This window comes from Girardinichthys multiradiatus, chromosome X (genome assembly GCF_021462225.1).
Source record: "Girardinichthys multiradiatus isolate DD_20200921_A chromosome X, DD_fGirMul_XY1, whole genome shotgun sequence".
Lineage (NCBI taxonomy): Eukaryota > Metazoa > Chordata > Actinopteri > Cyprinodontiformes > Goodeidae > Girardinichthys > Girardinichthys multiradiatus.
Window position 1 is genome coordinate 700,780 of NC_061817.1, and position 21,058 is coordinate 721,837.

Below are 21,058 nucleotides of genomic sequence, written 5' to 3' on the forward strand. Positions count from 1 at the left end.
TAAGCAATCAGTGCATAAACATGAACTAAGTGATAAACTTGAACTGTCGAGTCAAAATCTACATCGTCAGAATGCATTCTGTGGTAAGCCGTTTGAGTATTTATTCAATATCCTTGACATCAGCCATAACTTCCGTCTATTAGTTTGTCACTAGTCTGCGCTAGTTTTACAGTTGGCCATAGTAGCTTAACATTTGCTGAACAATTTAAAAAATACTGTTACTAGTAACATGTTTTTGCCAACTAGTGGCACTATTGACCAACTAATAGGACCAAATCCCTTACAGTAGGCCTAAATCCTGCACCAGCAGCTCAAAAGTCCCAGTTATTAGGCTTTTTGATGCACTAGTTGACAACTAGGCATCAACGACTGTCATAGTGCCTAACTAGTTGGCATTAAAAACCCCAACATGAACTTGAACTAGCTGACACAAATTATGTGCACTAGTTTACTAGTTAAAGCTTTTATATTATTACCAGTTAACTGGAGTAGCTAAAAAATATCAGCTAGTTAACGAGTGTGCCTAAAACATGTACTTGTGAACTGGTACAGCTTAAAAATGTGCACCAGTTGACTAGTTACTGTCAAGGTCGAAGGTTTGGAGGCAGGACCAAAATGCAGAACATGGCGAGGAGGCCGCATGGTGAGTAGATTAAGATTAATGTTGAAGCTACACAACAGACTTACAGGCAGGCAGAGTACTGAGTACAGGCAGGTAATCCAAGTGAACAGGTTCAAGAGGCAACAGAAAACAAACCACTAGGAAGAACTCGGGAAGATAAGGAACCAGCGAGGAACAATGAAAACCAGGAAGCTAATATACTGAGGGACGTGGAGTATGAACCAGTGAAACAGGGAGACAGGTAATCAGGGGAATCATGACACAGGTGTGGAACAGGCTGTGGGGAGACTGAGGGGAATGTAACTAATAAAACTAAAGAGCAGAGGGAAGGCAGGGACATGAGGAACTGAGCAGTAAAGGAAACTAGACTAAACAAAACCTGGAGAAACTCTGACCTAAAAGGAAAATAAACCAACACATGAACACACGAATCTAGAAAGTAATAAACTAACAAAAAACCCAAAATGGCAGATCCTGACAGTTACACTTTTTTGGCCAACATGTCAACTAGTAAAGATTAAATTGCGCACTACTTCACTAGGAAAGGCGTAATGGCCTCAACTAGTAAATGTTAAGTAGAAAACTGGTGAAAATGAAAAGAGAGAATGAGAAATGGAAAATCCAAAATAAGTTCAAAAGAGTTATACATGATGCCACAGTTTTTAGGGTGCTGGGAGCAGACAAAGAGCAACTGCCCGTAATCAGACTGCCTGCATCGGATCAAACGGGAGAAAGACCATGGTGAATCTGCAGGAATATCCAATACCCAACCTAAAACTAACTTTACTGCGGTCAAAAGTCCACGGTGTTGCGCTTTAAAGTCCGTGTCCTCATTATTGCCATGGCTGAGACAAAACTCATAACGCCCAAAATTGTAACTTCTTCAGGCAAACTCTGGAGCTTTACCAGACTGCAGCATCTCTCCTCTCCACTTCTCCTGCCATACCCCCTTCATATCCGAACCCCTGAGGTTTATTTTATAAGTTCTCACTGGGCTGTGGTCAAGATAATTATCCCAGTGAATCATTTTATGCATGAAAAAAACATATTTTAAAAAATGTTTTTAGCGTTTCTCACAGATTATTTTTATGTGCCAGTATCACACAGTAACGATAATAGCAAGACAGCACAGGATACTGAGGTCTAGAAGCGGGGCTTCAAGCCATACGTCCAGCTATCAGTGAGTCCATGGAAACACAACAGGTTCTGTGCCGAGTGGAGCAAGACTGAGTGTTGCAGAGCTGTGCCGTCTAAAACGAGCCAGTGGAAAAGGGGCATTACGGGCTTACTCTGGGTTTCTGCTGTTACTTTTGATTGGAGTTAAAATGCAGTTTTTTTTACACTTCTGCCTTTTACTATTGCGCCAATGAAGTGCGACTTATTCAGCTTGGACCGGTCTTGCTGTGTCACAGTTTAAATGAATTGCATAATCCCAAGTAAGTTCAACTGTCAACTCTGGTATAAGGAAAAAGGAAAAAAGTTTTGAATGTTTTGTATCCATTCCTAATCTGCTGTTCCTTAAAGTACAGGAACTATGCTGAATTAAATCAGCAAGTTACATTATTAAAAATACAAAGAGCAAATTTAATGATACCTATAATTTATAAACAAAAATAATTGAATAGTTCTTAAGGAAAAGCATGTTTCAATAAGCAAGTCTTCATCTGCTTCTTAAATGATCTCAGCCTCTCATGACAACATAAAAACAAAGGAAGCTTGTTCCACGGTTGAGGGTCAATAGGCTGCCAAAAGTGATCCCCTGCAATTATATATTTGATTCTTGGGACAAATAGATTTTGGTTTGAAGACCTGAGGGCTCCATTTGGAGTATGTGGCTTTAACAGTTCAGTAATATGGAAAGGTGGTTGACCATACAGGGCCTGGAATTTAAAGCCAGGACTTTAAAATGAATTAACCAATCTAAAAACACTAAACTGTAGTGATGTGATGTATGGGCAGACAAATGTCTGTCATCAAAAACTGAATTTGAATTGCTCAGACAGAATCTGTATTTACATAATATGAAATTAAATTTGTTGGTTTGAAAATGAATTTCACTAAACTGAAACTGATTTTAATGGTTTGAACCTGAATTCACGCTCTGAAAATGTATTTAAATGTATTGAAGATTCAGTTTGACTTCTATAATTTAACTTCAAAATTCAATTTTTTGTGTCACACATCTGGGTCCTTGAGCAAGCCACACAATAACCCAACACTTATTAGTAAGAGTAAGAAACAGTAAGAAACCATGTGACAGCAGTTATTGTTCTTTAAACATTTGAAATAACTCTGCAGACAGAAAGCCTGATTTTTAACAGCACACTTTGTATTTGCTTTCATCCTCCAGGTTCCCAATGTTGAACATGTCCACCCCCAGTGAGCTGAAGTCTCCCTGCATGACTCGCAATGGTATGGTGAAGTTGGCCCCCAGCCAGCCTAATGGTCTGGGTAGTGCGAGTATCACAAAGGGGACACCTGCTGCTAAGAACCGCCTATGCCAGTCCTCCTCTGTACCATCCATTTTGCCTCCTCCACCGTCCTCTCTTCCCTACCATCACCATCTGCACCATTTGGACAGCCCTGGGATGCACCATACAGCAGCACCTCTCCTGTCCTCTGACCTGGAGCCAGGGAAACCTCTGGTGGGCCTGAAGCCCTCTCTTCGTCAGCTTCCCCCTCTCACTTTGCCCAAACCTGTGCTGCTAGAGCGTCAGCTAGTCCTGGATGAGAAGCTCCTTAACCGACTACTCTGGTACTTCACCACAGCAGAAAAATGTGTGCTGGCGCAAGTATGCAAGACATGGCGCAAGGTGCTGTACCAGCCTAAGTTTTGGGAGGGTGTGACGCCCATCTTGCATGCCAAGGAGCTTTACAACATACTAACCAATGGGGAGAAGCTGTTTGTCAGCCTGCAGGCCTTTGCTCTGCGTGGCTTCCAGTCGTTCTGTTTAGTGGGGGTTTCGGACCTCGACATCTGTGAGTTTATTGACAACTACCCGCTGTCCAAGAAGGGGGTTCGTTCTCTCAGCCTCAAGAGGTCTACTATCACAGATGCTGGTTTAGAGGTAAGTTTGTTCCTACTGTACAAGTGCATTTAAAAAAAAAGAAATATTGTGAAAAAGTTCAATATTTTGTGTTATTCAACCCAGAAAATGAAACTGACATATTATAAAGATTCACTGCATATACAGGTCCTTCTCAAAATATTAGCATATTGTGATAAAGTTCATTATTTTCCATAATGTAACGATGAAAATTTAACATTCATATATTTTAGATTCATTGCACACTAACTGAAATATTTCAGGTCTTTTATTGTCTTAATACGGATGATTTTGGCATACAGCTCATGAAAACCCAAAATTCCTATCTCACAAAATTAGCATATCATTAAAAGGGTCTCTAAACGAGCTATGAACCTAATCATCTGAATCAACAAGTTAACTCTAAACACCTGCAAAAGATTCCTGAGGCCTTTAAAACTCCCAGCCTGGTTCATCACTCAAAACCCCAATCATGGGTAAGACTGCCGACCTGACTGCTGTCCAGAAGGCCACTATTGACACCCTCAAGCAAGAGGGTAAGACACAGAAAGAAATTTCTGAACGAATAGGCTGTTCCCAGAGTGCTGTATCAAGGCACCTCAGTGGGAAGTCTGTGGGAAGGAAAAAGTGTGGCAGAAAACGCTGCACAACGAGAAGAGGTGACCAGACCCTGAGGAAGATTGTGGAGAAGGGCCGATTCCAGACCTTGGGGGACCTGCGGAAGCAGTGGACTGAGTCTGGAGTAGAAACATCCAGAGCCACCGTGCACAGGCGTGTGCAGGAAATGGGCTACAGGTGCCACATTCCCCAGGTCAAGCCACTTTTGAACCAGAAACAGCGGCAGAAGCGCCTGACCTGGGCTACAGAGAAGCAGCACTGGACTGTTGCTCAGTGGTCCAAAGTACTTTTTTCGGAGCAAAGCAAATTCTGCATGTCATTCGGAAATCAAGGTGCCAGAGTCTGGAGGAAGACTGGGGAGAAGGAAATGCCAAAATGCCAGAAGTCCAGTGTCAAGTACCCACAGTCAGTGATGGTCTGGGGTGCCGTGTCAGCTGCTGGTGTTGGTCCACTGTGTTTTATCAAGGGCAGGGTCAATGCAGCTAGCTATCAGGAGATTTTGGAGCACTTCATGCTTCCATCTGCTGAAAAGCTTTATGGAGATGAAGATTTCATTTTTCAACACGACCTGGCACCTGCTCACAGTGCCAAAACCACTGGTAAATGGTTTACTGACCATGGTATCACTGTGCTCAATTGGCCTGCCAACTCTCCTGACCTGAACCCCATAGAGAATCTGTGGGATATTGTGAAGAGAACGTTGAGAGACTCAAGACCCAACACTCTGGATGAGCTAAAGGCCGCTATCGAAGCATCCTGGGCCTCCATAAGACCTCAGCAGTGCCACAGGCTGATTGCCTCCATGCCACGCCGCATTGAAGCAGTCATTTCTGCCAAAGGATTCCCGACCAAGTATTGAGTGCATAACTGTACATGATTATTTGAAGGTTGACGTTTTTTGTATTAAAAACGCTTTCCTTTTATTGGTCGGATGAAATATGCTAATTTTGTGAGATAGGAATTTTGGGTTTTCATGAGCTGTATGCCAAAATCATCCGTATTAAGACAATAAAAGACCTGAAATATTTCAGTTAGTGTGCAATGAATCTAAAATATATGAATGTTAAATTTTCATCATGACATTATGGAAAATAATGAACTTTATCACAATATGCTAATATTTTGAGAAGGACCTGTAGAGTAAAATATTTCAAGCTTTAATTTCTTGTCATTTTGATGATTATGGCTTTCAGATAATGAAAACCCAAAAATCTGTGTTTCAGAAAATGTAAGCACCAGATCAATAAAAATCAGCTGGGTCCTTGTGATAGAAATAATTTTTAACTAAGTTGAATAATAAACTGAATTTCACTGCACTGTTTGATAATTAGGATCAATTGGAATGTATGTACCTGACTTGAAATTTGTGTGATTCAATTAATTTGACTTTGTAAAGTGCCTTGAGAAGACGTGTTGTGAATTGGTGCTACATATTGAATTGAATTAAAAAGTAATGTTTTAAACAGAAATATCAGGCTTCTGAAAAGTATGCTCAATTCTGTGCACTCAATAGTTGGTCTGGACTTCTTTTGCATGAGTTACTGCATCAGTGCAGCGAGGAATGGAGGAGACCAGCCTGTGGTTCTGCTGAGGTGCATTGTTGGTCCTGGTGTCTCTCATCTTCCTCTTGACGGAACTCCATAGATTCCCTATGAGGTACTGGTCAGGTCAGTTTGCTGGCCAATCAAGCACAGTAACACCATGATTACTGAACCAGCTTTGGGTACCTTTGGCAGTGTGGGCCAGTTCTGCTGGAAAATGAAATCATCATCCCATTAAAGGTTGCCATCAGGAGGAAGCATGAAGTGCTCTAAACTGTCCTGGTAGATGGCTGTATTGACTATGGACCTCAGACAACCCGTTGGACCAGAACCAGCAGATGACATGACACCCCAAATCATCACTGATTGTTGAAACTGTCATCGTTTTAACGGCCGACTTAACCCACATGCGGAAGAACACTCAGAGAACAGTGAACAGTTTTGGGAGTTTATTGCTAGAATTCTGGAACAGATAATGATCAGGGCTAGCCACGCAGACAGGAACCGGAGGACTGCGAAAAAGAGGGAAACAGGTCAGGTAAGTACTTGGTGAGTAACAGCTAACAGTCTCTGTTTCAGAAGGCTTACGGTGTGCAGGGAGGCCTAGATCCACCAGGGAGATGGCAAATGAGTCTGGAGATCCAGGGAGGCGTCTTCTGGGAATCCACCAGGAACTTCCGTGGTCCAAGTAAGCGGATCGTTGGAGGGTGGACTGGGTGTGTGCAGGCAAGGAAAGAGTACCGGAGAACGGACAGCCAGCTGGAACTTGATTCGGGTTCTTCTGAAGCAGGGTGCGATAAACCATCAGACTGAGTCAAAAGACTGAATATGGAACCTGGAAGGAGCGAGACAGAAGCGGTGAATAATTTCTCTTAATCAAAGAGACACAAGATTTTCAAAATACAAGATCTGGCCAGGTGATGGTACCGCTGTAGGCAAAACACTCAGGCAAAGAAGTGCTGCTGATCCGTCCCCTATAGACATCATCAAAATGAGGAACACCTGTCGCACCCAGAGATGCAGCCCTCTGCAGCACCTGTTGGTGGAAGAAGGTAAGCAGGAGAGGCAGAGACTGCAGACTCTGACACCACCTCCCCCTCAACGGCCGCCACCTGGCAGCCCAGAAGGCCCAGCCTGCGACAACAAAAACGTCTGAATTAGAGACGGGTCCAGGATGAAGGACCCGGGAACCCAGGAACGATCCTCCGGACCATAACCAGCTCAATCGACAAGAGGCCACGATCCGAAGGACCATGTAGGCTGGATGACCCTGGAAGTCCCGGGCGGGTGGAGGGGACTCGGCCGGAGGGCAGAGCGTGCTGGTACGGACAGGCTTGAGCTGGGAAACATGAAAAACGGGGTGAATACAGAAATGAACTGGCAACCTGAGATGAAATGAAGTAGGAGAAACCAGAGACTAGGTAGGGACCGATGAACCTGGGAGACAACTTTCTGGACAGAGACTTGAAAGGAACATTCCGTGCGGCAAGCCAAACCTTCTGACTGGGGCGGTAATGTCATAGTTTTACGGATCGTTTTGACCCACATGCAGAAAGCAATCAGGAGACTGATGAAGTTTTACAAGAGGTTTTATTTTACAATGAGCAGGTAAAGGGAAGTGGAGCTGGAACCGGAAGACAACTGCAAGGTAAGCAGACACAGTAAGAATATATAAAGTCCAAGATGGTGAATGTAACAAAATAACAAAATCTGTCTTACTAGGGAGTGGAGTTTGATCCGCCAGGAGGGGGTGAAACAACAATGAAACAGTGATGAACGGAGTTGGTAGGTACTTGGACTCACTTTGAGGTAACTCTGAGGTTCGGCCAATGATGGTATTGTATGGGAAGGTGGACAGGCTTGTGGTGGTCCGTAGTTGTTCCAGGAAAGGCACCGTCGGAATAGCCGCCAGCCAGTAACTTAGGAAGCAAAGTGTTGGCAATCCAGGTATAATCCATGTGGCTAGGAAATCCTTCTCCGGTGACAAAAACCTCCAAGTTGATGAGGATTCTTCAAAGACGAGGTCAGGCATAGGAATCCAGTCTGCAAAAAGCAAATACAAAATTACCCAAAAGGACAAAGACAAGCTTAGGTAAACTGTGGCTTGAGTCAATACCACTGAGGGGAAAATTCTGGCGCTGAACTGCTGGCGGCCTCCATCATAAGTACCCTCCAGGGATGATTAGGGAATATGGGACACCTGCCAGCCCTCCTCATGAACCCAGAGCCACCTAGAGGCCAAGCACAGGGCAACAACAACAAGACAACACACAGATCCAGGTACTCAGGAGCTGGAATGCGGCGCCTATCCGCATAACGTCTGTTCTGCTCCGATGTCCTCTGAAGAGCCCGGACAGTCAAATCCCAAACCCGCCGACATCTCCAAACATGGTGCTGCACAGACACCAAGGCTGCCTCCTTCTCATCTGACGGAAACAACGGAGGCTGGTAACCAAGAGAGACCTGAAACGAAGTGAGGCCTGTAGCTGCAGATACATGGGAGTTATGAGAGTACTCTATCCACGGCAGGTGGCTGCTCCATTTGGTCAGTTCGGCTGATGTAACACAGCAAAGGGCTGCCTCCAACTCCTGGTTCATCCGTTCGACCTGGCCGTTAGACTGCGGGTGGTAACATGAGGTCAGGGACACCTTAGCTCCCAACACCGTGCAAAACTCCCTCCAGACCCTGGAGGCAAATTGGGGACCCCGGTCGGAGAGGATGTCCTGGGGAATTACATGAAGGTGACAAACATGCTTAACAAGAAGCTTAGCAGTCTGAATGGCTGAAGGTAACTTCTTGAGGGGAACCAAATGACAGGCCTTAGAAAAGCGGTCAATTATGGTCAGGATAGTAGCCATGCCTTGGGAGTTAGGCAGCCTGGTGACGAAATCCAAGGCGATATGAGACCAGGGTCGCCTAGGAACCTCAAGCGGCTGCAGAAGGCTGGCGGATGGACAGTTCGAAGACTTGCTTTGTGCACAAGTGGGACAGGCGTTTACAAAGTCTCTGATGTCTTTATGAAGTGTCGGCCACCAGAACTTTCTGGTGACCGCTGCGATGGTTCGACTGACACCAGGGTGGATGGAGAACCTCGAAGACTGAAACCACTTGATGAGCCGAGAACGGACCGTAGAAGGCACATAGGTGCAGTTGGCTGGTCCAGTACCAGGCCCCGGCTCAGTAATGAGAGCTTGCCGCACACTGTCCTCGATCTCCCAGGTCATGGAACCTACAGTACAGCTAGGTGGTAGAATGGTGGCCGCTTGTTTCTCTGAGTCATCTGGAGCAAACTGACGGGACTGTGCATCAGGCTTAACATTTCTGGAACTGGGTCTATAAGAGATAGACAGATTAAACCTTGAAAAGAACAAAGACCAGCGTGACTGATGGGGATTTAGGTGTTTAGCAGACTGAAGGTAAGCCAAATTTTTGGGGTCTGTCCATACCAGCATGGGATGTTTAGCGCCCTCCAGCCAGTGCCGCCACTCCTCCAAAGCCAGCTTGATAGCGAGGAGTTCTCTGTCGCCGACGTCGTAATTTTTTTCGGCTGAAGACAGTTGGCGGGAGGAGAAGGCACACGGATGGAGTTTCCCATCCACGTCATGGCGCTGGGACATCATGGCTCCCACACCGGTGTCTGAGGCGTCCACCTCCAAGACAAATTGCTTGATGGTGTCTGGGTGCATGAGCACTGGAGCCTGGGAGAAGCTCCCCTTTAACCGATTAAAGGCTGCTTCGGCCTCCGGGCTCCAGGCAAAGATGGTCTTAGTTGAGGTCAGGGCTGTGAGCGGGCTGGCCATCTGGCTGTAGTTGCGGATAAACTTGCAGTAGAAGTTGGCAAAGCCCAAAAATCGCTGTAACTGCTTCCGGGTGTGTGGAGTGGGCCAGTCCCCCACAGCTTTGACCTTCTGCGAGTCTGCACGAACCTGTCCACCCTCTAGGATGAATCCGAGGAAACTGACCGATGGCTGATTGAATTCACACTTTTCAGATTTAACATAAAGCTGGTTCTCCAGCAGCCTCTGTAGCACCAGGCGGACATGACACTGATCTAGAGGAGACAGCAGGTTGCAGGCAGGTGAGCATACACTGTGTGGACCAGGCCTCTATTCTTAGCTTGGCCCAATCTAAATGTGGATTGTGGGTCTGCAATCATGGAAATCCTAAGACTACTGGGTTCTGGAACATGGGAAAAATAAATAAAGAAATCTGTTCCCTGTGATTTCCTGATAACACTAACTCAAGTGGCTCAGTTCTGTGAGTTATCTGGCGGAGAGGCTGACCATCCAGTGCCAACATCTGATGTGGGGTGGTCAGTGGCTCAGTTCTAATCTGCTCCTGCTCGTCTAAAGCCGGGTCTATTAAGTTGAGTTCACAGCCGGAATCTACGAGGGCTTTAAGACTGACAGCCCGCTGGTGAATTAAAATAGTGGCAGACAAAACTAGTGGCGGGGTCTTAGAATCTGAATTCGGGTCCGCCGACTGCCCCTTTACAACCGACAGACCTGCCCTTTTGGCTGGACTGGACAGGTGGAAATTTGATGATTGGACTCCCCACAGTAGAAACAGCTGTTCGTCTCCCTACGCCGCTGTTTCTCATTAGACGAAAGTCACGCTCTACCTAGCTGCATAGGCTCAAGCTCGCCTGGGCTGGGAACCGACCTAGACTGTAGCTGAGACTGGGGCGAGGAAGCGGACTGAAATCGGGGCATAAATCGCCCAGAACGGACTCGCCTTCTCTCTCTCATGCGTGTATCAAGCCTGATAGCGAGGTAGATGTATTCATCTAATCCCTTTGGCTCGTCTAGTAGTGAAAATTCATCCTTTACAGCCTCATCTAAACACTGGCAAAATGTAGACTTCAGAGCGCTCGAATTCCAGCCAGAAGCCACAGCTAAGGTATGGAATTCAATGGAGAAATCATTTAAAGGCTGGCCTCGCTGTCTTAATAGGTGGCGAGCCACACCGGAGGGACCTGAATCTAAATCAAAAGTTAGTCTAAACTCCTTTATGAACTCCTCGTATGTACATCCAAACTGATTAGGGTTGATAAACCTAGCCTCAGCCCAACGTAGCGCCTTGCCGGCAAGTAATCCGACAATGTATGAGATCTTAGAATCAGGATGGGGAAAACTCCGTGGGGAACGGTTAAACACTAAACCACACTGCAACAGAAAACCACGAAAACTCCCGACCTCACCCGAGAACTTTTAGGGATTGGGGGAGGGAACTTCTCTGCTATGCGGAAGCTGGTGAGAAGCGGGAGGCCCTGCAGCGCCGCCTGAAGGCTGGGCGGTCACATTACCCAACCTCTGCTGAAGCATTGCCGCTAGTTGTCCCAACTGCTGATTTGTCTCCTGCTGCTGCTCTAAAAGTGATCTAAGGGTTGTACCATCGGTATGAATCTGGTACCCATCTGATGACTATGATCAGGGCTAGCCACGCAGACAGGAACCGGAGGACTGCGAAAAAGAGGGAAACAGGTCAGGTAAGTACTTGGTGAGTAACAGCTAACAGTCTCTGTTTCAGAAGGCTTACGGTGTGCAGGGAGGCCTAGATCCACCAGGGAGATGGCAAATGAGTCTGGAGATCCAGGGAGGCGTCTTCTGGGAATCCACCAGGAACTTCCGTGGTCCAAGTAAGCGGATCGTTGGAGGGTGGACTGGGTGTGTGCAGGCGAGGAAAGAGTACCGGAGAACGGACAGCCAGCTGGAACTTGATTCGGGTTCTTCTGAAGCAGGGTGCGATAAACCATCAGACTGAGTCAAAAGACTGAATATGGAACCTGGAAGGAGCGAGACAGAAGCGGTGAGTAATTTCTCTTAATCAAAGAGACACAAGATTTTCAAAATACAAGATCTGGCCAGGTGATGGTACCGCTGTAGGCAAAACACTCAGGCAAAGAAGTGCTGCCGATCCATCCCCTATAGACATCATCAAAATGAGGAACACCTGTCGCACCCAGAGATGCGTCCGTTCAGCAGCACCTGGTGATGGAAGAAGGTAAGCAGGAGAGGCAGGGACTGCAGACTCTGACCGAAACTTCACACTGGACTTCAAGCAACATGGATTCTGTTCCTCTCCACTCTTCCCCCAGACTCTGGGACCTTGATTTCAAAATAAATGCAAACTTTACTTTCATCTGAAAAGACAACTTTGGACCACTGAGCAACAGTCCAGTTCTGCTTCTACTCAGCCCAGATAAGACACTTGTAGCACATGTGTAGGATTTGTCTGTGTGTAGTGGCTCTTTATGTGCTGACTCCAGTCTCAGTCCACTCTTTGTGAAGCCACCCCAAATTTTTGAATGGATTCTGCTTGACAATCCTCTCAACATTGCAGTTATTCCTGTTGCTGGTGTGCTTTTTCCTGCCACATATTTTCCTTCCACTTAACTTTCTATTAATATGCTTGTATAGAACAACTAGCTCCTTTAGCAATGACCGTTCGTGGCTTACCCTTCTTGTGGAGGGTGTTAATGACAGATGTCTTCTGGATATATGTACAGTCAGCAGTCTTCCCCAGGATTGTGTAGGCCATGATATGCCATTACATAACATTTATACTTAAAAAAGTGTTTTTTTATTGTTATTATGTAATTTGGTATTATGGTATTATGTAAAGTTTCTGAGACACAGAATTTTGGGTGTCCATTATCTCTAACCCATATTCATCTCATTTATAAGAAATAAAGGCTTGAAATATTTCATTCATTTTGTAATGGATCTATATAATGTATGAGTTTCATTTTCTAAAATGAGGGACAAAAATATTGAACTTTTTCATGACATTCTTATTTTTTTAGAAGTACCTTTTTGGTACCTGGTCTTCGTTGTAAATCAGGCTTCTTCTGTTTCACAACCCACATCCAAACTCTCCTCTCTCTCTCTCTCTCTCTCTCAAACACACACACACACACTCTTACTATATGTTGTGAGGACCTTGAATTGACTCTCATTGACTTTGATTGATTTCCATTCATTTTCAACGTTTTCTATGGTCCAACCCCGACCCTACCCCTACCCATTACCAGTACATACCTAACCCTAAGCCTAACCTTAACTTAATTCACACCTTAGTCCTAAATCAAAACACTAGCAAAATAGCAAGTGAGGACCATGAAAATGTCCTCACTTTGCTGGTGAATTATGAAAAATGGTCCTCACTCAACTGCAAAAACAGGAACACACACACACATTCACAGAGACAAGCCTCTGCTGCTTGAAGTTTCACTTTCCCTTTTATCATGCATCATTTGGTCTCAATGCTTCTCTTTCCTGCTTTTAGAGTTCAATCTGCTGACTATAAATGTTGCAGGTAGCCACCTTTGTCATTTTGATTGCACTCTCAATTCATGAGACTTTTAATTTGAAGTGTGACAGGAAATAGTTCTTGAGTTGCCCTGTTTTGTTGTCACCTGTGTGGCAGGACTTTGGCTACTCAGTAGAAACCAGAGGGAAAGACTAAATACAAGTGATTTATAATCACTGTGAGAATACCATATTGACTAAGCTTCCTAAATTAAAGGGCCATCTGAATTTTTTAATGAGTCTGGATGGAATCGGATCATCCCCATTACCCCAAATCTTTATTTGTCAAAATACAAAAGTGGCACACTTTCGTTTCTTTTTTGGCCTTAGTTTTTACTTTAGAATTAAACAGGCATTCACACTGCAAAATGAGGACTAGTCAAACCTAGACTGATAAAAGATGACAGGTGGTTTAGAAACTCAGATTATGATTTGCAAAATCTGTATTTGTGAAACATGAAAATAGGGACTCTACTGTCTCATCTTTTGGGCTGAATGTATTGTTAGCCACCCTGTGGTCAGTCTTATTAAACTTTTGCTATGAAAACCCTTTGATACATTAACAATGTTAATGATTTGGTGGTATTATTTCAAGTCTGCTGCAGATGAAGCAGTGCTTTTGCTCAGTCCCATCATTGGTGCATGCAAGCAGATTTTTTAGACAACAGCAGAAGGGCACATGTCAATAAAATCTTTACGTGATTCTTATAATCCTTACCTTATACTGTCATATTCCATTACTAAGAAAAAAACACATCATGCTTTGAAAAATCCTCTCGGATGGCTCTCCATACGTAATGTGCTAGGTTGCTATTTTGGGAAGAGTGAATGGTTGCCATGGAGAAAGGTGCAATTGTTGTATTGTGCTGCTGCATTATCTATATTTGAACCTTCCTGTTTTGATGTGTTGTTTTTGTGTATTGCCATTTTGCTACTCTCCTATGGCTGGACTTCCGGATCATTAGATAAAACTGCTGTATCTAAAGGCCACATTTTTGTAGTCAGATAACCACAAATAAACAAGCGCCAGGAATCTACATTTAGCTTTAATAAAAGTACTCTGTAAAAAAAAATAATCGACTTCTTACCACTCCCATCGCAGCCAGCTGGGGCAGCTAATCAAATGCACTAGATTTATTAATTATTGGCAAGTGAGCATTGATTTATAACAGCAGGAGTTTATTCAGTTTGTTGGTCTGAAGCGTATAACTGTGTGTTAAGGAATTATCAAGGACAAAGGACATCAGTAATGACCTATTAGAAGCAACTGTTGCTCCCTGTCAGTCTTATAAGCAGGGATGTCCTCAATCAGGACTTGTTATCCCCGATTCTGAAATAACAAACATTTCATCATTATTACGTGAGCTACATAGTGTCACACTCAACACACTCATCAGTGACCTTCTAGTTGGTACCATATCCATTTGTCTTTACAGTAACTGTAACTTTGTCCCAAAGTGTGTCTTTGCAGGACAGTCCTAAAGGTATATCAAGATCAACACATCTTTACTAAATTCATCTCCAGTGTTTTTCATGTTGAGCAGTTTGCTGAAGTGCTTTGCTAATTTTGTCCTTTTTGTCTCTGCTTTGATAAGATTGTTGATAATTCAGCTAATAATGTGCATTAATGCAGTTCCAGTTCCAGTAATTATTAATCGGTGAAACCTACAGAATATGTTATCCTGCTTTCTAAACTCAATTCAATTCAGTTCAAATCAGTTTATTTATATAGCGCCAATTCACAACACGTCGTCTCAAGGCACTTCACAAAGTCAATTCAAACAAATCATACAGATTTCAAGTCAGGTACATACATTGCAATTAATCCTAACTGTCCAACAGTTCAGTCAGATTCAGTTTATTATTTAAATTGGTTAAAAGTTTTTTTTATCTAAGGAAACCCAGCAGATTGCATCCAGTCAGTGACTTGCAGCATTCACTCCTCCTGGATGAGCATGTAGAGACAGTGGAGAGGAAAACTCCCTTTTAACAGGAAGAAACCTCCAGCAGATTAGAAACTTCGCTAACTGAAATTTAATCCTTGGAGGAAAAGACTATAACTACACCATCCTTCAAGCCATAAACAAAAAATAACATTTAAAATTCAGAATTTCCGATTTCCCTTTTTCCTACATTTTGAGAAACTCCACTGCCTACATGACACAGCTGTTCAGTGTATCAGTTTCTCAGTCCTGATGCTGGATGTGCTGGCTATTATTTTGCAGGTCATGTTGGAACAAATGCAAGGCCTGATGCACCTTGAGCTGTCAGGGTGCAACGACTTTACAGAAGCTGGCCTGTGGTCCAGTCTCAATGCCAGGCTAACCTCCCTCAGCGTCAGTGACTGCATCAATGTGGCTGATGACGCCATCGCTGCTATATCCCAGCTCCTGCCCAACCTATCGGAGCTGAGCCTGCAGGCCTACCACGTCACTGACACAGCCATGGCCTATTTCACAGCCAAACAGGTAGACGGTCAAAACAAGAGTGTAAATTCTTACTGTGTACATTCAGTTACTGAACAGTTGCCTCTGTCCTGAATTTCTTTTCGAATGTTTCCTCCTCTTGGGTATGAATGAAAAAAAAAAACAAATATCCTGCTTCAACTTGGCCCCAAGGTGCTGGTAATTTCTCTCCTGATGAAGTTACATAACCAAAGTGAAAATATATTCACAGGGCTACACCACCCACACTCTACGGCTCCAGTCCTGCTGGGAGATCACCAACCATGGTGTGGTAAACATGGTCCACAGCCTTCCCAACCTGACTGCTCTCAGCCTCTCGGGCTGCTCCAAGATCACTGATGATGGTGTGGAGCTGGTGGCAGAGAACCTCCGAAAGCTACGCATCCTGGACTTGTCATGGTGCCCTCGGATCACAGATATGGCCCTGGAATACATCGCCTGTGATCTGCACAAGCTGGAGGAACTGGTGCTAGACAGGTTAGGGAGTACCTTGTTTTGGGACTTGTGTGCTCTTATCCTGATAAAATCAGTCAGAATCAACCAGCCTACATATAGTCGTTATGGAGACATTTTTATGATAAATATCTGAAGATATATTGTTGGAAAAGTAATTATAAGCATTAAAAGCATACAGTGTCATGCAAAGGTATTCATATTCATTGATTATTAGAAAGTGGAAAAAAAATTATTCATAATTTTAATCTGAAATGTGTGATTTGCATTTGTTCCACCGCATCACTCTAATACCTTTTAAGAAAAATCCAAAATTAACGGAAACTAATTGCCTTCCGAAGTCATCTATTCAGAAGAGTCCACCAGTGTAGTCCACCTATGGGTTAGGTGGATTTAGTGTAATTAGTCTCTAACTGCAGCTGCTCTGTTTCTGGCCACAGAGGTTCGTTACAGAACATTAAGACCAAGAAACACAGCAGACAAGCCAGGGAGAAAGTTCTGGAAAAGTTTAAAGCAGGTTAGGTTTTAAAACAACATCCCAAGCTTTGAACGTCTCACAGAGTTCTGTTCAATCCATCATCTCTGCATGGAAAGAGGATGGGCCAACTGCAGACCTACCAAGACATGGACGTCCACCTAAATTGACAGGCTGGGCAAGGAGAGCAAATATCAGAGAAGTCACGGGTACAAAGGTAATTCTAGAGGAGTTGCAGTGATCTACAGCTCAGGTGGAAAAATCTGTTACCTTGCGAAGCTGTTAGTAATGCACCCCACAAATCTGGCCTTTGTGGAAGAGTGGCAAGACTATGTAGTCCTGTTTGCAGAATGCCACAAACCATGTAGGGACACAGCACACATATATAAGAAGTTGCTCTGGTCAAATAAGACCAAAATCAAAGGTTTTATCTTCATGCTAAATACTGTGTGGCAGAAACCACACACGACCCCCTTATGTTACGACCCCAGGTCTAGGGGATGGTAATATAAAAATGAGTCCAGAGTTAAAAGGAAAACATTTAAGGGGATTTATTACAAGGAGCAGGGTTCCAACATACAATACAGCTGACAGAAAATTACAAATCCAGCCCAATCTTCTCAAACACAACACTCTAGATTGAACTAGAAAACAAACAAGCACTTAACCAAACTGGTAAGCAGAGCAAGGAGGGTCAGCAGGACCAAAATAATGTGCAGCTGCCAAAACAGTCTCCAAACAAACCATATAAAGCAAAGCGGGGGTCAGCTGTACAAAACCCCTTCCAAAAGCTGCCCCACTGAAAGAATGAATCAAGGAGCCTTTTGTAGGATGCAGGTGGGTCTCATCATCCACTGATTGGCTTGGTGATTCAGGTCCAATCAGGTTCCTCAGCAGCCTCCAAGCAGCCAATCATCTGAGTGTGCTCCCACAGGTTGAAGTCCACAGTAAGTTCAGCTGGTTGTTGTTAAACTTGTGGGAGAAATTGCAAACGGGGTGGTCTAAACCTTGCAAGTCTGTTGGCAACAGCACTGCGCCAGCCCCAACAGCGCTGGCGTCAACCTCCAGTTTGAAAGGTCGGGTCAAATCAGGTGCAGCTAGCACTGGAGAATGGCAAAGAGCTTCAGCCCTTTCAAAAGCACTTTGCCATTCATCTGACCAAACAAAATCAAGTTTTGGGCTAAGTAAATTGGTTAATGGCTGGATAAAAGAGGAGAAATTTCGGCAACAGTTTCGGTAATAGCCAGCCATTCCAAGAAATCTGCGTAGTTCACGTCTGGTTTTGGGTATGGGATAGTCGTTAATCGCCACAACCTTAGCGTTTATGGGACGGACCTGTCCTTGTCCCACCTCTCTGCCTAAATAGGTCACAGTGGCCTTGGCAAATTCGCACTTTGCCAGGTTAAGAGTCAAAGAAGCTTGGGCCAAAACTGTGAAATACTTGGTGTAAAATTTTTAAATGATCCTGCCATGTCTCATCATGTTTTACTATGGGTATGGTGTTAAACACATGGTGGCAGCATGATGCTGGGGGGTGCTTTTCTCCAGCAGGGACAGGGAAGCTAGTCATAGTTGATATTTGCCTTTGAGCAGGACAGCCTTAAACATACACCTAGAGCTACAATAGCATGGTTCAGATCAACGCATGTACATGTGTTAGAAAGGTCTAATCAAAGTTTTGAGCATTTTTGAACATAGAACATAGTAGAATGGGCAGAAAATCCAGTCTGTAGATTTGTAAAACTGGTAGTGACAAAAGACTTGCAGCTTTGACTGCAGGAAAAGGTGTTTCTACAAAATGTCGACAAAGGGGGTAAAATAACAATTCACAACATACTTTGCAGACTTTTTTTTTTGCAAAAAATGTGTTGCTCTATTATGTGAAACCCCAATAAAATACAGTGAAATGTATTGTAAGATGTCAAACTGTGAAAAATCTATGTTTAAAATTGGGAGCAAAGTCATCAGCACGATAGAAGCAGAACTCTGGCATGAGGTAGCTGATGTTTCTGCTAAGCTTATTTTAAAAAATACTTACCAATCAATTACAGATACAAAATGGAACTACAGGGTCAGTTACAGCGATATTGCTCCCAAATGCTGCACTGCGATTTACAGTTATTACAGCTTAAAGTGCCAATAGGATATGACTTAATTCACCTTGGGATGGGGTTGGGACTCTTGTGGCTTCTACAATAATTTTTTAAAAGACAAGAATTAACAATTCTGACTGCCTACGTTCATGATTCTCAAACTGTGCTCCAAGTATGTTAGCACTCTTATAGAAATGTTGGTATTAATTATTGGCAAGGCCAATAAGAAATAAACTAACTGACATAGAAGTGATGACCATCTCTGATGTTTGCTTTAGACAGAAACGATTTAAAACAAAAGTGCAATGGAGAAAATTTAGACAACCTTTCTCCAATCCTAAGGCGGCCAACCTGTGAGATATGCTAATTAATTTGGTCAGAGTCCAGGCTAACCCCTGATAGCGATGCAAGCTAACAACAGTGTCTCTGTTATATGCACAAACGAGTGTTGTCTGTGTGAGAGATTAAATAAGATACAAAATCTCAAGCACAAATCAACTTTTATTTAAGCTTAGCAGCAAAATTGGAATTGAAGTCCAAGGTTGATGAAGATCTTTTGACTTTTCTCACTCAGGAATCTGCCGTCTGGTGACTTTCTGGTCATTCTTCCAGCTTCAAATTTGAAAGTTTCGGCCTATGAGTACCAATGGAACACCATGATAATCTAAGTCCTTAAACCATTCTGGCAATGCTAATAGATGAGAATGTTTTTTTTTGTTTTTTTTATGATGTAGAACAACAAGTAGAAGATGAAATACTATTGTTGTTATTGTTTTTAAGTCTCTCAGAATGATACTACTAGAACTTGATATTTACTAAGGTGGTACATGTTCTAAAAGTTTTCCAACCATAGACCTAAAATATTAGCATACACACAAACTGCAGCTCCAGTTGTCTCATGATGTATTGGCACTTCTTCCCTGAACAAATAGAAGAGAACAACAGACCTACCGAAGATCAACAAGGTATCAGTGGCACCACTGTGACTGCTTAAAGCTGTTATAGAAAGGTGAATTAAATGTCCAACCCTTTCTAAGGCATTGCTAATTAATGCCATGATGCCATTGACTAACAGGTAATGAATATCAGGTTAGGATTTTATTTTTCCAACTAAGACTGAAAGATCCCACAGGAGAAAAAAACTGTGCTCATCAAAGGATGGGAGTAGGTTCTGGTGTCACATAACTACTGTTCTATAGAATACCCGAAGAAGTCCACAGTAAGGTGATTCTTTGAAGAAATGGCTTGTCAAAAAATTAGGTCTTGTTCATCAACCATATTCCACTCTGAATCTCCTTGACCTCCCTTATTATGTGCTAAATCAATAAAAGAAGCATTAAACAAAACATTCATACATTAAAGCTGCTATCAGTACAGTACACAGTAGAAGGATTTCATAAGCAGGTTGTGTTCAAAGGATTTCCAACAGTTAAAGTTTTAACTGTAGTAGAATGTGATATTAGCATCTTCATTTGGTATAAATCCAGATTAGTTGGTCCCAGAAGCTAAAGGTCACGGCAAGTCAAAGGGGGCCATAGCATACATCCCATTCTAGTGGCTTAAAATATCTCCAATATCAAAAACTTTATGATGGCTGTTTGAAAGTAAGACAATGCAACAAGCAAAAATATTAATGCAGTTTAAGCACAAGCTGTTTTATTGGTTTTTATTAACTTTTGTATTGAAATTTACCCTGACTGGAAACCCTTTATAGGTACATGTTCTATACAAGATACATTTTTTACCATTCACCATGAAATGTCTACATTTTGCACAATCAAAGCTATTCCAGTTAGTCTGCAGTGGTAATATGTATTGTGTCTCTCTGCAGGTGTGTGCGAATCACTGACACAGGGCTGGGCTACTTGTCCACAATGTCCTCACTAAGAAGCCTTTATCTGCGCTGGTGCTGTCAGGTAATGCTCTTTACATTAATGCCCATTAAAAATCCAGTGCAACTAAGTGTCTTAAGAAGTCACCTATTAGTAAATAGAGACCACCTGTGTGTCATTGAATCTCAGTATAGACACAGTTATTCTATTTCTGGTCACAGAAGTTTCTAAGAGAACATCAGAGAACAAACAGGATCATGAAGACCAAGGAACACAGCAGACAGGTCAGGGAGAAAGTTGTGGAGAGGTTTAAAGCAGGGTTAGGTTCTAGAACACTATCCCAACTTTGAACATATCACAGAGCTGTCTTCAATCCATCATTTGAACATGGAGCAACCAAGACATGGACATCCACCTAAACTGACAGGCTGGGAAAGGGGAACATTAATCAGAGAAGCAGCCAAGAGGTGCATGGTAACTCTGGAGGAGCAACAGAGATTCACAGCTCATGAAAGAGAATCTGCTGGCGAAACAGACAGGGCAAATCCAGCTTGCCACTTACGAAAGAGTGGCCAGAAGAAATCTGTTGTTTTTTTAAGAA

General features: G+C 43.3%; 1 protein-coding gene across 2 annotated transcripts in view; it reads left to right on the forward strand.

The window, feature by feature from the left end:
* The window catches only part of LOC124862534 (F-box/LRR-repeat protein 16-like), a 43,245-nt gene that overhangs the window by 15,751 nt on the left and 6,436 nt on the right, over positions 1 to 21,058 (forward strand). For both annotated transcript variants that reach the window (XR_007036933.1, XM_047356509.1), the window contains exons 2-5: positions 2,973 to 3,690; positions 15,365 to 15,607; positions 15,816 to 16,081; positions 20,457 to 20,541. Coding sequence is in view for 1 of the 2 variants with exons in the window: in XM_047356509.1 (XP_047212465.1) it covers positions 2,980 to 3,690; positions 15,365 to 15,607; positions 15,816 to 16,081; positions 20,457 to 20,541 (1,305 nt within the window). In the remaining variant the exon portion in view is untranslated. The remainder of the gene's footprint in view (positions 1 to 2,972; positions 3,691 to 15,364; positions 15,608 to 15,815; positions 16,082 to 20,456; positions 20,542 to 21,058) is intronic.